A 15,863-nucleotide genomic window follows, 5' to 3' on the forward strand; every position below is an offset into this window, starting at 1 on the left:
TAATATAAGGGAAACTGCACATCATATAAGGATATGTACACACCATATAAGGATCTTTGCACATCATATAAGTATATTTGCACATCATATAAGGATCTTTGCACATAATATAAGTACATTTGCACATCATGTAATAATGTTTGCACATCATATAAGAATGTTTGCACATCATATAAGAATGTTTGCACATCATATAAGTATATTTGCACATCATATAAGTATATTTGCACATCATATGAGTATGTATGCACATCATATAAGTATGTTTGCACATACTATAATGATGTTTGCACACCATATAAGGATATTTGCACATCATATAAGGATATTTGCACATCATATAAAGGTGTTTGCACATCATATAATGACAAGTGCACATAATATAATGACAAGTGCACATCATAAAAAGGTAAAAACACAGCATATAAAGGTAAATGCACATCATATAAAGGTAAATGCACATCATATAAGGAAAATGGTCATAACAAGACAGTGTTGGCGTTCCATAATTATAAACAATATTTCATTTAAAAAGACAAATTGTAAATAATAAGTATTTGTCTTTGATAGGGGTTAATAGTTGTCTGGTTCATTTTTCTACTCATGCCTACTCATTTAAACCTGAACAACATTAGGACAATACCAGTATAAGATTCCTTATTGGCCTGATCAGGAAGTAAACACAAGAATCACTAAGAATTGTCACTAAATGACAGATGTTTCGCTAAGAAACTTGTCTTATATATATAATGTCACATGAAGAGAGAGAGACTTAATGAGATTGGACGACAGCTGTTTTATCACTTCCTTACTGAAGTCCATGTTTCTTTTGTAAACAATTCTGTTGCTCAGCTGTTACTAAACTCTGATGCTGTTTTTGAATACAGAAAAGTACCTGGGTATAATGATTATTAGCTTCCCTTTGATGTTTGTAGTTTATTTTCGTTGATGACCTTTTAAACTCTGATAAAATATTCACTTTCTGTAAAAAAAAAAGATAATGGCTTGTATTTTAATATGGAAATTGGATGATTTTCAAAATACATACCTGTCAAATATTGATATGTAGGGAGTTAATAGGTATATATGTAAGTAAAATAACACTAGAGAATGGAATGTTGTAAAAGTACATTTATCTATGTTATCGTCTCAGATTGAAATTTTTGTGTTTAAAGTTGAATAAAATCTGGTTACCCTATGATATAAAGATTATTGACATATTCTCAATTCAGAAAGCCCAATTTACAAATATATTTGTTTATTGAACTTAAAAAGTCTTATATTGGAATTTTAATTTTATCTTGATAAAAAGGTTTTGGCATAACATAGTTCTTATGTGTACATTTAACTGTCACTTTCATGATTAACCCTTTACTAGTTTCCAACGTCCCCTACTCTACTAAAAAATACCTAAATAACTCGCACTTTCATGAGTAACCCTTTTCAAAATGTTCCCTGAACCCCCACCCCACCCTATCTGACCCTAAATTGATTTATTCTAATGGTTCCACAGTAGGGGAGTTCTTACATCAATAATTTCTGTACCATTCTGACATCCTTTAATTCTAAAATACAGTGCATGTGTGATTCTGATAACCACAAAAATATAAATTTAACATTTTTGCTAAATTTATGAGCCAACTGATGTTTGTTATTCTTGACAATCATCCCATTTTAAACTGAACTTGAATTATTTAAAGAAGAATAAATTGAGAAACAACAGAGAAAAGATTAAAGATTAAATCTACCATTAGATTTTGGCACAAATGCAAAAGTTATTCTCTTCTATCCAAACGCTTCTTATCATTATACAAAATAAACAAGTCATATTGATACAATTATGTGTCTAACAGTCAATCACAGATAGTCTAAACAGTACTGTCCCCCATCAATACATTGGGTTATTAATAGATTCTCTTGCATATGCAAAACAGTTGTTTTTCATTCATATGTTCTTGTTTTGACTTAAATGTACTTAGAGCGCATTTGTTTCTAACCTAAACGATGTAAACGATTACGCACGTAGTCGTTTAATCCATTTGTTTCTTACATTTTTTGGTCAACGTTGACATCGTTCACATAAACGATGTACACGCAAAATAGTTGTGTAGTCGTTGATCGTTAATCGTTGAGACGTGTAAACGATAAATTTGTTTCTGCATCTGTCGTTTAAATAATTACGAGCACGTGTTGTTTTCGCAAAGTCCTGGTTATTTATTTCCCGCACTTTTACCTGTTTGTTTACAGTGCGTGAGTGTAATCTATTTCTGTCTGACTACGTGGGGTCGATAAAGTTTATTAAACGATGTATTTGTTTCTAGCAGCTTAACGTTTACTAAACGATAGTCATCGATGACAAAATTTCGGGTAAGAAACAAATGCACTCTTAGACTAAAGTTATACCCTTCATATACTGAACTAACATTGATGGGACTAAACTAATGCTGACTCTCATATGTAAATGTAGAAATTATTATCGCCTCAAATATCTGGACTAAAGTTCCTTAAAAAGTGCTTGAGTTAAGTACATATTCCTCACATGCTATGGACTAAATTATACCCCTCACTGTTGAAGAACTTGACTTACATTGATTCTACAAGAATAACTATATATAGTTAAATGTATTCCTTCCCATTTACTGGCTTAAAGTTTTTCCTCCCTTACATCCCTCAATTTTGTGGACCTCCTCTGAGATATCCCATGCCATAAAATTGAGAATGGAACCCATGGAGAAGGTGTTGAAGAGGCAACAACTCGACCAAAGAGCAGAACACAGCCCTGAAGGCCACTTATTGGTCTTCAACACAGCATCTCACATGTACTAACTATAGTAATTCTGTCAGAAGCCCTCATATAATGTAATGTAAAGATAATGCCCCCACTTGTAAGCAGGTCTACCATTAACCATGAGACCCTCTGGATAAATCTAATCCCCAAAATGGTGCTGGATCAAAGTTATAAGATTGTTGTAGTATTGAGTAAAATTATTCCCTCACATGTAATGGGCTACAGTTAATCCATCGAACACACTCGATCAATGTAATCCTCTTACTGGTAGTGAATCAAAGTTATCATATATTATTCTGTAAAGTCATAATTTTTTGGAGTTTAAATTACATAATTTCTTGGGTCAAACCTGTTGGAAAGGATTTATTTTTACGCTTTTATTGTCCCAGATTAGATAACCTCCTTAAATATCGAATTTACATAATGGGATATTTTCAAGATTTTATCAAGATCGAGAAATTAGTGAAAATAAATCCCTCTTGAAAATTTAGAAACATTTGAAGTATTCTGTATACAGGTTTGAAATGTCGGCCAGTAATATTCATCAATGACATTATGTTTTTTTATAAACAGGACAACTTAGGCCACAATGATGCTGTAAGGTTAACATAAACTGAACATAACTCATCAATCTGTATTAGCCGTTTATTTCCTGTTATATTCTGTTGGGTCGAACATTGAAAAAAGTAGAAATTCAATTTATAAAGAATCATTTTCTTCTCTTTTCAATGCTAACTTTTGTTCCAATGGTGCATTTCCTCTCGGTTTTATTGGTAAAAATGTAATCAAATCGGAATTGATCAAAATTAATTATTTCTGGAAATGAGATAAATCTCATTTTTGTTTTTGGGAGTCAGTTAAAATGTCCAAATAATCAATTTTTATGTACAATTAATTAAGATTATTTCAGTATAGTGAATCGTTGAAATGATGCTGTACAGCGTCTTGATAAGTGAGGTGACCGAGCCGATGTCAGAGTAAATTAGTTTTTTCGATGCAAACTTTATCCATATCCCTTGGAAAATTCTGCATTAATTGATGCATCTTCCTTTAGAATGAGAATGACATCATTTTCCCTAGCTTAACTCTGTTGCTTCTGCAGATACGGCTTCGATATAATCATCAAGTGGTTTTATCGTCCATGATGAATGGTCCCAGCAATCAGTATGTCCTTTTAATCAAGCGTACTGGGAAAATCTTTTCTGGAAGTGAAGTCTTTATGACCAAGTGTACTTATATGTACATGTCTTTCACGATTAATGTTGCATGTTTTAACACGAAGTGACATTAAATTCTTTGATTGGTGTTTCTTTGGAATTAAATTCATTGACTCAGAACATGTGATGCAGTAGAAAAGTGTAAAATCGACAGCTCTACAACTAATGCTGTAATTCCTCGCCTTTTTAACTTGCCATTAGTTTATGCCTCAGATCTTCATCGTAATGCTGTTCAATTTTGTTATATAGAATTAGACGAAGAGATGGTTCTTCAGCCACTTTTCTTTATAGTTTGTAAAGACTTTTCCACTATGATTGTTACTTAGAAATATTGTAGAGTGGTAATTTTAAATAGCACAATCAATGTTAGAATAGTAAGATTGATTCTTAGCCAAAGTTCTTCGCTACTTTAATTATAAAGATACAATTTGTTTTAACGTTTAATTGAATGATTTTTTTTTTTAGTTTATTACATTTGTTGTAATTAATTGAGAAGAAAACCACAAACAAGCAAAATCATGAGAAAATTAAAAACAACAACTTCAAAACAAGTTGAAATTGAAAAAAGAAGTTTTTCTTTTTTTAAAGTTAAAATTTCTAATGAACAAGGAAAGCAACAATTTAATTAGTTTCCTTTTGATTTAGATCTTTTCCATCAAGACAATTTATTTCTGAAGTTTGTTCTTAAGATAAGATTTATATCAAGATTTTAACACAATTATTTTTGGTGTTATATTTGAAGGTTTAAAAGAAATGCATGTATGGGTATAAACATCGATGTGACAGCAACCAAACAAGACACAAAAAACAACAACTTCATAATTATGTTAGTCTTTAAATTTTTTCCTGGAATTCTAAATTTCTATAACACATGTATGTTTTCATCTTTGATTTGTTCTTGTTCTCTCAAAGAGAGATTTGTTACAAATTTAGATAACCCTAACAGTTGAAACAGTACTTTTCTTATTTGGATCAGTAAGTGTTGCAGATTTCACTAAAGGCTTTTCAAATTGGTAAAAGTTCTAGTGAAATATTTGACCAGGTGAGGATTTCTTTTAAATGGCATTTCGGTCACGATCCAGTTCATTTTTAGTGTCAGAAGTTGACTTTTTCAATGTCAGAATTACTATATTATTTATACAAAATTGTAATGTTTTCTTGGACAAAGGGCAAGGTTACTTAATTTGGTTACTTTTTTTTTACCGTTATAAGCATGGTTATGAATCACTACAATGTAAACAATACTGCAGTAAAAGTCACCTTAAGTCCTTAAAAAGTTCTTCATTTAATATTATTTAATTGTCTTATTACACAAATGTCAAACACATAAACAATTTGAAAGATACAACCTTGGCTTCTGTTCTGAAGTACTCCTAGATGTCAGCCACTTTAATTTACAACCAATCTGGAAACATTATTAAAGTCAGTTAGACTCATTTTTTTCCTAATTTGATCTGATTCTGTATGTATAAATAACATACATGTAATTTATTAGAAAACACATCATGTATTTATGAGTCATGTTTTAAAGCATGGAAAGTTTGAAATTAGACCTTGGGACTTTTTGATGTGGTCTCTATCTTACATTAGGTTTTCCTATTGCTCCTTGCTTCCAGGAATTATAAGAAAAACTAAAACATAGGTGACACATGAACTTTTATCAACTTCTTGAATGTTTTAAAAAATGTTGAAACTGAAACTGTTAAGAAGGAACAAAGTGGGTAAATCAAAGTTACCTAAGCGTTACCTGAATCATGATGTTTAATTGCAATAATCAATCTCAACCTTTATGTGTCTCTTTTAATAAGATTACCCAGAACGCATTATATACTGAAACATCAAACTTAAGTAACCATGTGGCAGGGACAAAGGTATTTGTTATGTAATCATGTGTTAACATTGCGATAGTCGATGTCATATCCTAATGAAATTTCCTGTGAATGAATGCACAAGTGTTTGTGTCAATTAATTTTGATGCAAAACATGGCTACTGAAAACCAAGGCTAAGTAGCATTATCAAAGTTACTGTGATGACAGAGGAGAGAGCCAAAATATGTTGGTAATAGGTCCAGTGTTAAAGGCTTATAAATTGGATGTGGCTAGTTTGTCTGGCTAATCGGAAGAAAAGTTCTAGGACTATTTGTCTGACCATTATTCAATGAGCATGTCACTTTATCACCATGTGTGTGCATGCATGTAATATTATCTTCAGCAGCACCAAAGGATGTTGCAATCATTTCTTAGAATGAACTTAAATAGATATCAAACTTTATAAAAGGGACTCGTTAGGACAACAGAAATCGCAAATCATGATATTCTTGAAGACATCTGAATTATTTAATTTTGGTATTGAATGATTGAAAGCATTGTTTTTTGTACAAATACAATAATTTTGGCTTTAACGTGTTTAAGTTTGGAAAAAATGTGTTCATTAAGTAAGCATTGTCAAATTTGGGAAAAAAGACTAAATCAAACACCAAGTATACTGAGTGTTCCTATACTTTTTGTTAACATTCCTGATCAAACTTGTTTATAGCAGTAAAAAGTGCGCTGCAAGTTTCCTTTAACATTAATAAATAGCATTGTTGTATCGGAAATAAAATTTTCAAGTTGTTACTGTTTTAAGACGAAGTTACTGGATTGCAATCTCTCCCTCTATGTTATCTCTTTCTAAAAATGTATTGTAAAGGAAATAAGTTAAAGATTATGATGTATATTTAGAGTAAACTCAAACAGTTTTCCCTGTGATATTTCCTCTTCTGTAACACATGGAGGAAGCCTAGTTTTGTTCAGTTATTATTATTAATCCTCTTTCTCTTCAGTCATTTTCACAAAATAGTCCTACACCACTGAATATTTTGCTAGCTGGAAAATAGTCACAGCACTTAAAATTCTTCTTTTTAACTGGACAATTAGTTCCAGTACTATTTAATGGGCTAGACAGAAACTATACTAATCTAAGTTGTTTGCTGAAAATGGCATTGGTTAAGAATTAATCTATTCATGAAAAAAAAAAGTTTAAAAAAAATAAAATAAGTTGAAAAATGTTTAATATAAAAATTGTAAGATTATAATAGAGAGTATAGATGTCTCAAAAAAAAGTTATTAAGGGAAGTCTTTGATCAGTTTTGAAGTTTGTTTGAATTTGACTTAGGTTAAGTAAAACAGTGGACTAAATTTAATAAAATGTTATTAAAACCAAGCAAAACACATGTTTATAGACAGATTTTGATGAAATTTAAGTCATTGATATGAAGCCCAAGTGTATTTAAAGGAGAATAATAGATAGCTGACACTGTTATAAATCCTTGAATTACATTTGTTTTATTAATGAAAATTTGTCACCAATTCTTCATATCTAACCAAATAACATTTGTGGTCCTGTTTTATGGTGTGTGAGATTTTTTTAATGATTTTCAGAAGTCATAATGACAAACCTGAGACACCTAGATCACAATACAAGAAGTCGTCGATGTAATATTTAATCTTGATTAAATTTTTGAATTGTGTCAAGTTGACAAGGAAACAAAACCCTATACATGTCAAGAAATTATAAGATGTTTTGTAATTTCTTATATTCAATTGGTACTTTCCAAAATTAGAGCTATAATGGTGAAAGTCTTTATGGATTTAAACATTGGTTTCACTTGGTTTCTTTTCAATGAAGTTGTCAGAACTTATATTCTATAATGTCATACTACTTGAAAGAATGATAGACATGAATGTTTGAATTAGGTTTTTTTTATAGATGGAAAATAATGTTGTGTAAAGGTTTTGTTAGAGAATTTGGGTTTTCCAAATATTTTTTTTTTATAAAAATATTTTTTTCCTAGTAGCAATCTTTACATCTTAATATTATTTAATAATTAACAATTTAAAGTTGAGAAAGATTTAGGGACTCCCCAAGAAGTTTGAAATCTTTTTAAGAAAAGTTCATGGATTTGTAAGGTCTAAGGTTTTTGGTTATCTAATGTTGTTGTGTTGCTATCTTATTGACCTTTCACCTCCCGTCTGCTTTAATCGTACTTGAAATCATAAGACCCCTATCGTGTCATAATCTTAATAAGTCCTAGACTTGAGATTTTCACCGTATAAACTCAGCTACAAAACTGCTATGAAAGGGATGTTTATTTTATAACATGCAGTATAATCAATATTACTAGCTCATATTTATACTTCATTAAAACACGATAAAAACATTACTATTTATTGATAAGTTCCAGGGAGGCTTCATTAACTGTAGTGATTAGTGATAGTGAGTTACTCATCCTGTCATTAAGAACCAGGGTCTTTTCTGATTGGTTGAGATAGTCCTGGTGTTCAAACAAAGATCCCCATCTTCCTTCTCATTTAAACAGATAGGATCTATTGTTTCATGATTCATGGTAGCAGCTTCCTTATCTGTTTCTCTTTTCTCTCTTTAAATGTTTTCTAGATGTTTACCATATTTCGGTACTTATGTCATTAAAGGATATGTTTATGTAAAGATAATGTAACTACTTGTTTGTGAATTTTGATCAAATTTGGAAGATAAGTTTCAGTAATAGTAAATTATTTCTCCCTAGGGTGTCTGCTGCTGGTTTGTTTTTGTGATATATAGTATATAGACATAAAGAGCATTCATTTTGAAAACTGAATTCTCTCCCAGACAAAATGATATAGATGATTTATGTATTTGTGCTTTTGCTGTCAATTAAATGGATTTTGATTTTTTCATTGATGTGGTTTTGCTTTAGAAACTGACAACATTTTTCAGACAATAGATTTTTTTTGTCTAGTCTCCTAGAATTGAGTTTCAAATGGGAACTGTTTCATATATGCACCTGGTGTTACAGCTGATATCATTGAGTGTGTAGGCAAAGGTAATATCTTTGGTTAGCTTGCCTGCTAGCTAAACCATGAAGTCATTATTAGATTAGTATACCTGACCTAACAATGACTTCACGTTTCAGCTAATAAGCAAGCTCACTAACCAAAGATATTACCTTTGCCTACACACTCAATGAAATCGGCTGTAACTATTTTTGAATAACCTAAATATTTTATACCCCCTCTTATCTTGGATGATGAAAATTGTATTGAGTAAATTTTTGATGTGACCTTGTCTTTTTAATCATGACCTTGACCTCATGATTTTATTTCTTAGTAACAATAAATGATTTGCTCATAACTTTTTTCCTTGGTTTCTCATGGATAATAAGTTGTCCCATTGGCAATCAAACAACATTTTTTAAAGATTGTTTTTAAGAGAGTATATTCATCTGTGATATATTATTTAGCCTTCATCTCAACTTTGACTCTCTAATGAATGTCACATGATGACTTTGACAACTTCAAGCTGTAATTTGTTAGCTTTTGATAATACCTTATTTGAGTATGCAGCTATTAAATTATGCATACCAGATTGAATAAATTTTCTAAAATATATGAACATATGCACTATAAAGATTTTATTTCACCATGGATTTGACCTCAGTTTAAGAGTTCATTGCATTTTTTAAAACCTTCCAATATATTGAAAGGGGAGATAATCTAGTGTGTGTCATGTCATACCTCTCCTGTAATCCAATGAATGTGTTCACTTATCATTGGAGTCTGAGATTATATCTTTTTTGTAGTTATTGTTTAACGTCAGGTGTTCTCTCAGTGGAACAATCAACTGTATTATGACATTCCTTCCCCGTTGGAGCCTCAAATGTTATGACAGCCTCTCATATTTCTTTCCCCCAAAGTAACAATTTCGTTAAAGATGAATATTAATAACAGATCAGCTTTAAATGGAAGAAAACAATTTATTTTGTAGTTTCAAATTAAAATAATGATTTAAGTTTGTGAAATTAAATAAATATCCTGTTGTAAATGAGAATTGTGCAATAGAGATGATTTAATCTTGTAGCAGAGGTATAATATATGATTGTTTATTGTAATTACAGAGTCTATAAAATACTTGTACCAAGGATTTTACCAACTTCATTATCATACCAAGAACTATGTCCCTTGTAAGAATCAATTTGGAAAATGAATGTCTCCGAGATCACTTTATTTATATAATACCTTGTTTGCACTAAAAACGTAAAAGTACAATTCTATACTAAATTAATTTTAAAAGTACTAGTTGTGTGGTAGGATATTTGTTTCAGAAGTACAACTAATTTGTAATGTAGTTGATGGTGTTTACTCTATTTTTTCCTGATATTTATATGATTAGGTTGATATACAGTCATATTGACTTATTAAATACAGTTTGAAGCTCTATAAATTATTCATAGAGAAAAACTGTTTTCTGTCATAAACATAAACAAATGATCTAATTTTTGTGACATTGTATGGCAATAACTTTAAGCATACAGCTTTATTTCTCACTAAGATTATAGGGTGCTTTGGTGGTTGACTGGTGTAAGTAGTCTAACTACTTTATCAGTAGCCTGTCAACACCAAGGCAGGTACGTTTGACTCCAATCTTAATTGACTTGATTGTCAGTTTTCCTGCTGGAGGACAGTGGTTTCTTCAGGCACTGCCAAGAATCCTGCTCCAATAAAAACTGACTGCCAGGAAATAGCATAGTAGTGCTGAAAGTTACTTTGTTAGAACTTTTCAAATGAAGAAAGCATAAAATTAAGAGGTCCTTTGAAATGGCAAATTTTTCATAGACCACAAATATTGATAATAGCATAAAATGCATTAATCTGCACTTAAAAGCCACGAGTTATGGCAACCTTATTAATATATGTCACCTTTAGTCGAAAGTTTCAATAATAGAGATCACCCTAATATAATCTAAAGTTTCAGTAATCAAGATCAACATGAGTTCAGAGTTTAAGTAATAGAGATCACCCTCAGTCCAAAGTTTAAGTAATAGAGATCACCCTCATTCCAAAGTTTAAGTAATAGAGATCACCCTCAGTCCAAAGTTTAAGTAATAGAGATCACCCTCAGTCCAAAGTTTAAGTAATAGAGATCACCCTCAGTCCAAAGTTTAAGTAATAGAGATCACCCTCAGTCCAAAGTTTAAGTAATAGAGATCACCCTCAGTCCAAAGTTTCAGTAATAGAGATCACCCTCAGTCCAAAGTTTCAGTAATAGAGATCACCTTTTAAGTCCAAAGTTTCAGTAATAGAGATCACCTTTTAAGTCCAAAGTTTCAGTAATAGAGATCACCCTCAGTCCAAAGTTTCAGTAATAGAGATCACCTTTTAAGTCCAAAGTTTCAGGAATAGAGATCACCCTCAGTCCAAAGTTTCAGTAATAGAGATCACCCTCAGTCCAAAGTTTAAGTAATAGAGATCACCCTCAGTCCAAAGTTTAAGTAATAGAGATCACCCTCAGTCCAAAGTTTAAGTAATAGAGATCACCCTCAGTCCAAAGTTTCAGTAATAGAGATCACCCTCAGTCCAAAGTTTAAGTAATAGAGATCACCCTCAGTCCAAAGTTTAAGTAATAGAGATCACCTTTTAAGTCCAAAGTTTCAGGAATAGAGATCACCTTTAGCAACTGCCTACAGTCAAAGAAAACTTTTATAGGCAGAGAAAATGTTCAATATGTTGTTGAGATAGCTTGCATGTCAGAACACCATAAAATCTCAGACTTATGTCTCCTAATCTGTTAATTAGCTATAAGAAGATATGATACATTATTAAGATGCAAGAGATCTGTTTATATGGTAATAAGAACACGAGATGGGTTTTTTTTTCCTGCAGGAAATCCAATAGGAATCCAATAGAATTTACATTAAGCAGCTTTTAAAACTCATTCAATGTATCAAAGAGGTTAAAAGCATTCAAATGCCAAATTGTAAAAGAAGGCCTTTTATGTGTTTGTGATACAGTAAAGATATAATTTTATATGAGTGGTGTTTTATGATTGCTAATAAGACAAAGACAAGGATGAAATAACCATAGATAATAGATGCCTAATACTGTGATTTCCATTTGTTATGGTCTTTAAAGGCTTTATGTAGATATTACAATAACAGTTGTTTGAGTATATAACAAATGAATTTAACAGCATAATTTGCATTCTTCACTACTTGATTTATTGTACTACTCTTCTTTATTTCAGAAAGGGCAGTGTTTAAATTGTAAGATGAAATGGATGGTTTGTTATGTAATGCTGTATATGACACTTTATTTTGAATTGAAAAATGAATTAACTCTAAATAATGTTTATATAAAATTTTATATTTTTTTTTATTTTCCAGATATACAAGTTGGCATTACAAGACTGTAGCCAGTATAAAAGTTGTGGTGAATGCAGAGGGGCAAATGATCCATTCTGTGGCTGGTGTTCTTTGGAAGACAAGTAAGTTTAGACAAGTGCTCCTTAATTGGTATATCCGTTTTCCCTTCTCTGGACCAATATAACCAGTTTCCCCCCCCCAGTATGGTTCTTTTTACAAATTTAATTAGATTCTAACTAAGTTAATGATTTTATTCTCCTTTCCACCATTTTAATGAATGTTACCTTGTCTTCAAAACAATTTCCAAATAATTCCTCATTGTTGGAGCACCCCTCTGTCCTTGATTTTTACTTGGTTAATGTATCCAACTGCTTAATTCAGCCTCTACGAAAATTGTGAATACAATCAAATTCTAAAACTGTTACATTATTATGTAATTCTTAATTCTTATGTAATATTGCAGATAAAAGATTTATTTTTAATAACAATATTGCAGATAAAAGATTTATTTTTAATAACAATATTGCAGATAAAAGATTTATTCTTATGTAATATCGTGGATAAAGATTAAACTCATAATTTTACATTTATGTATATTATTCGTGGTGATCTTTAACTCATAATTCTTTTATTTATGCATATTATTGACGTTGATCTAAACAAAGTTAATGATTGTTGTCAACCTTTATACGGAAGTGTCAAAATTGTCGAATTTTTAATCTGACGTCTTATATATGTTTTACCATATCATTAACATACCAGGTAATTTAACATCCAATACAGGTGCTTTATTAAGATGAGTGATTATTCGGTGACTTTATAAATAAATCAGAATAATATAAAACATTCTAGATGCCTGCAGCTACTGTTACAATTTCTATTGTGTAATGTTGTGCACATTCCTGGCGTGGAAGATTTAATTGAATTAAATTACAAAAAAGGATTAAACGATTTTTAAAGATTTGAGTTACTAATCCAATTAATTAAGTAATAAGGATAGCTGTTAATCTTTGTTAATAGCTGTTGGAATGCTCAATACACATTTCACAGCGACATTTTGGGATTGGCTCGGTCAAATATTCAATGCTCTGCCAGATAACTCTCCGTCATCTTTGTGTTTTAAGTCCTATTTATAGTTCTTCTGTAATGAAAAAGATTGACCGCACTTAATGCTATGAGCAACTATTAAAGGTAGAGACTCTGTTTTGTAAAAATTGACTACTCTTAAGGCTATGTATGAACAACTATTAGAAATAAAGTTTCTGTTTTATAAAAGATTGGCAACCCTTATTATATGGGAAGCTATGAGAAACTATAACAAAGGAAAAACAAGAAATTTAGTAAAATTTGACACAAACAAATATTGGTAATCCTAATTCGCTGTTTCAGAATGTAATGCATCCTGGGTAATATTTCCCAAAACGTACACCAAAACGTTGTGATTGGTTTACAACGTGATAAACAAAGGAAATTCAACCAATGACGTAACGTTATTTTCATTTTGGGGTACAAACAATGAGATTACCCATAGTCCTTTAGATTCTGAAAAGGCGAATTGCTTACAAACTGGCATATATCCTGCACCGTGCCTATACTGTATGAACACCCCAAATATGAATAAAAGAGTTTAAAAGTCAGTTGTTCAAAGACTTAAGGGTTGTATTTTTCCTAAAGTTTGAGATTTAGGATTGTGATTTATGTGCAAATAAACAAAAATGATTTTAAGAACATTTAACATCTTGGATTTTTCAGAAACTTTAATTAGTATTGCTTATTTATTAATTGCCTCATTTCAAGATGCTGTAGAAAACTTTCACCTTCCTTGCAGAAAGCTACAGAAGTAATGACCTATGTGCGTTAGACTTATAACTTGACTTGTCAGAGTTGTTGCATAGTTTCCAACTCTCTCCGTGATGTTCTATTCTCCCTGGATAGTCAATTATAATAATTATGGAAATTTGGTTAGGATATTTTCCATTAAACTGACTCATTTCTCATAGGAGTACATACTTTAACTTTTGTTCAGTTCAATGCCATCTTAACCAATTGCTATAATTGCCCAATATAATATAGCAGCGTAAGAATTTTCCGTGTATATCGTAATGAACAATCGTTGGATACAGGACTTGTATAAAGTTTGACAGAACATATAAATTACTTTGCAGACCGATATTGAATATTCCGAGCTTTCCTCTTTTATTTGGTAGAAATTATTTGATGAATAGTCATGGGTATTTCGAACGTCTTTTGAGAAAAGAAGAATGAAAGATGTAATCAATATTACTGTTACCCTGATGATACATTAATCTGGTTCCTGGTCTAGGCATTTATAGCCATTATCTGTCTCCTGGAAACTATCTTGTGAAGAATATTTTATAGAAGTTGAAAATAACATTGAAATATAGCTCTGCATTTTTTTTTATAGAAACATTAGAATACTAAAAAGTTATTTTAGATTTTCTTTTTCCATTTCAATAAGTTATGTTCACTGAATGATTTTTATACATTTTGCAGACTTTAATTATTGTTTTTTAGGATGAAACAGAGATTTTAGTCAATGTTTTTAAATTGTTGGGTTGTTGCCATTAATATCAGGAATTAAGGAAATAACACATTTGATGGGCCTTTTGATTTCTATTCAGTCAGATTTCGTCAGATCTTAATCGCATTTACATTGTTAGCTTTTCAATCATTTCTGCATTACATAGGAAAAACAAAAACAAACTCTGAAAAACACTGTTTTATTTTTACTTAGATAGTTTTGGCAAACTCATCATTTAGTGTAACTAGGTATACTCACTTCCTGAATTGAGGCTTTAAACTTTTTTTTAAACATTTTATGTTAAATTTAGGTAAACATTAATGCATTGATTCTTTTACTTTTTTATAGTTTTTGTCAACAGATATTTACACAGCTTCCAAGTCACAAAAGACTGCTTGACAAACAAGAAAAAATGACTTTTTCAGTTGAATTTCAGCTTTCATATTTACCATTTGATATAGTGTTATACATGTACATGATATAGGACATTCACATTTATTTGTAAAAGGTCCAGGACCTTTTCAATTTTCAATTAAAGACCCATTTTAAGACATTCATAAGCCCTTAAAAAGCAACAATCCATGTAAAGAATCCTAGATTCTGGACAATTGTAATTCAAAAATCAAAGGATTCTTCTTAGAAAAGACAGGTTCTAGACCTTTAACCAACACTGCCTTACAGCTAATTTGCTAATGCATGTAAAGCAAAACTTTTTTTGGTTTGCTTGCTTTATTTGTATAATTGTTTATACAAGATTTGTTAATAAGATTGACATCTTTAAACAACATATTAAGGCATAGTTCAACCTGTATATATAATATTTGAATTTAATTGGGTGTTATCCTAATGTATGTGCAATATAAACACAAAGCAAGCAAGCTAACTAAAGTCTTGCTCTACATGCTTTAGGAAATTAGCTGTAAAGCCCCTTTAAAAACATATTGTTTAGTATGATGGTATGAAAATTATATAACATTATCTTTGATCTCTAACAAGTTCCCAAGAATTAATGTATCCTATAAGATGTCTTAGGGGAGTAAACAATAAATGGCTTCGGCACCATGTATGATAAATTTGCAGTCTTCATGCTTCTCGTGGGGAAACTCTTAACACAGCTATATAGAAATATTTCTCTTAGA

General features: G+C 30.8%; 1 protein-coding gene across 2 annotated transcripts in view; it reads left to right on the forward strand.

Moving 5' to 3' along the window:
• LOC139487474 (plexin-A4-like) overlaps nucleotides 1-15,863 on the forward strand; it is a 111,157-nt gene that overhangs the window by 45,756 nt on the left and 49,538 nt on the right. For both annotated transcript variants that reach the window (XM_071272298.1, XM_071272307.1), the window contains exon 5: nucleotides 12,204-12,304. In XM_071272298.1, the coding sequence (XP_071128399.1) occupies nucleotides 12,204-12,304 (101 nt within the window). The remainder of the gene's footprint in view (nucleotides 1-12,203; nucleotides 12,305-15,863) is intronic.

The sequence above is a fragment of the Mytilus edulis genome, chromosome 1 (assembly GCF_963676685.1).
Source record: "Mytilus edulis chromosome 1, xbMytEdul2.2, whole genome shotgun sequence".
Classification (NCBI taxonomy): Eukaryota; Metazoa; Mollusca; class Bivalvia; order Mytilida; family Mytilidae; genus Mytilus; species Mytilus edulis.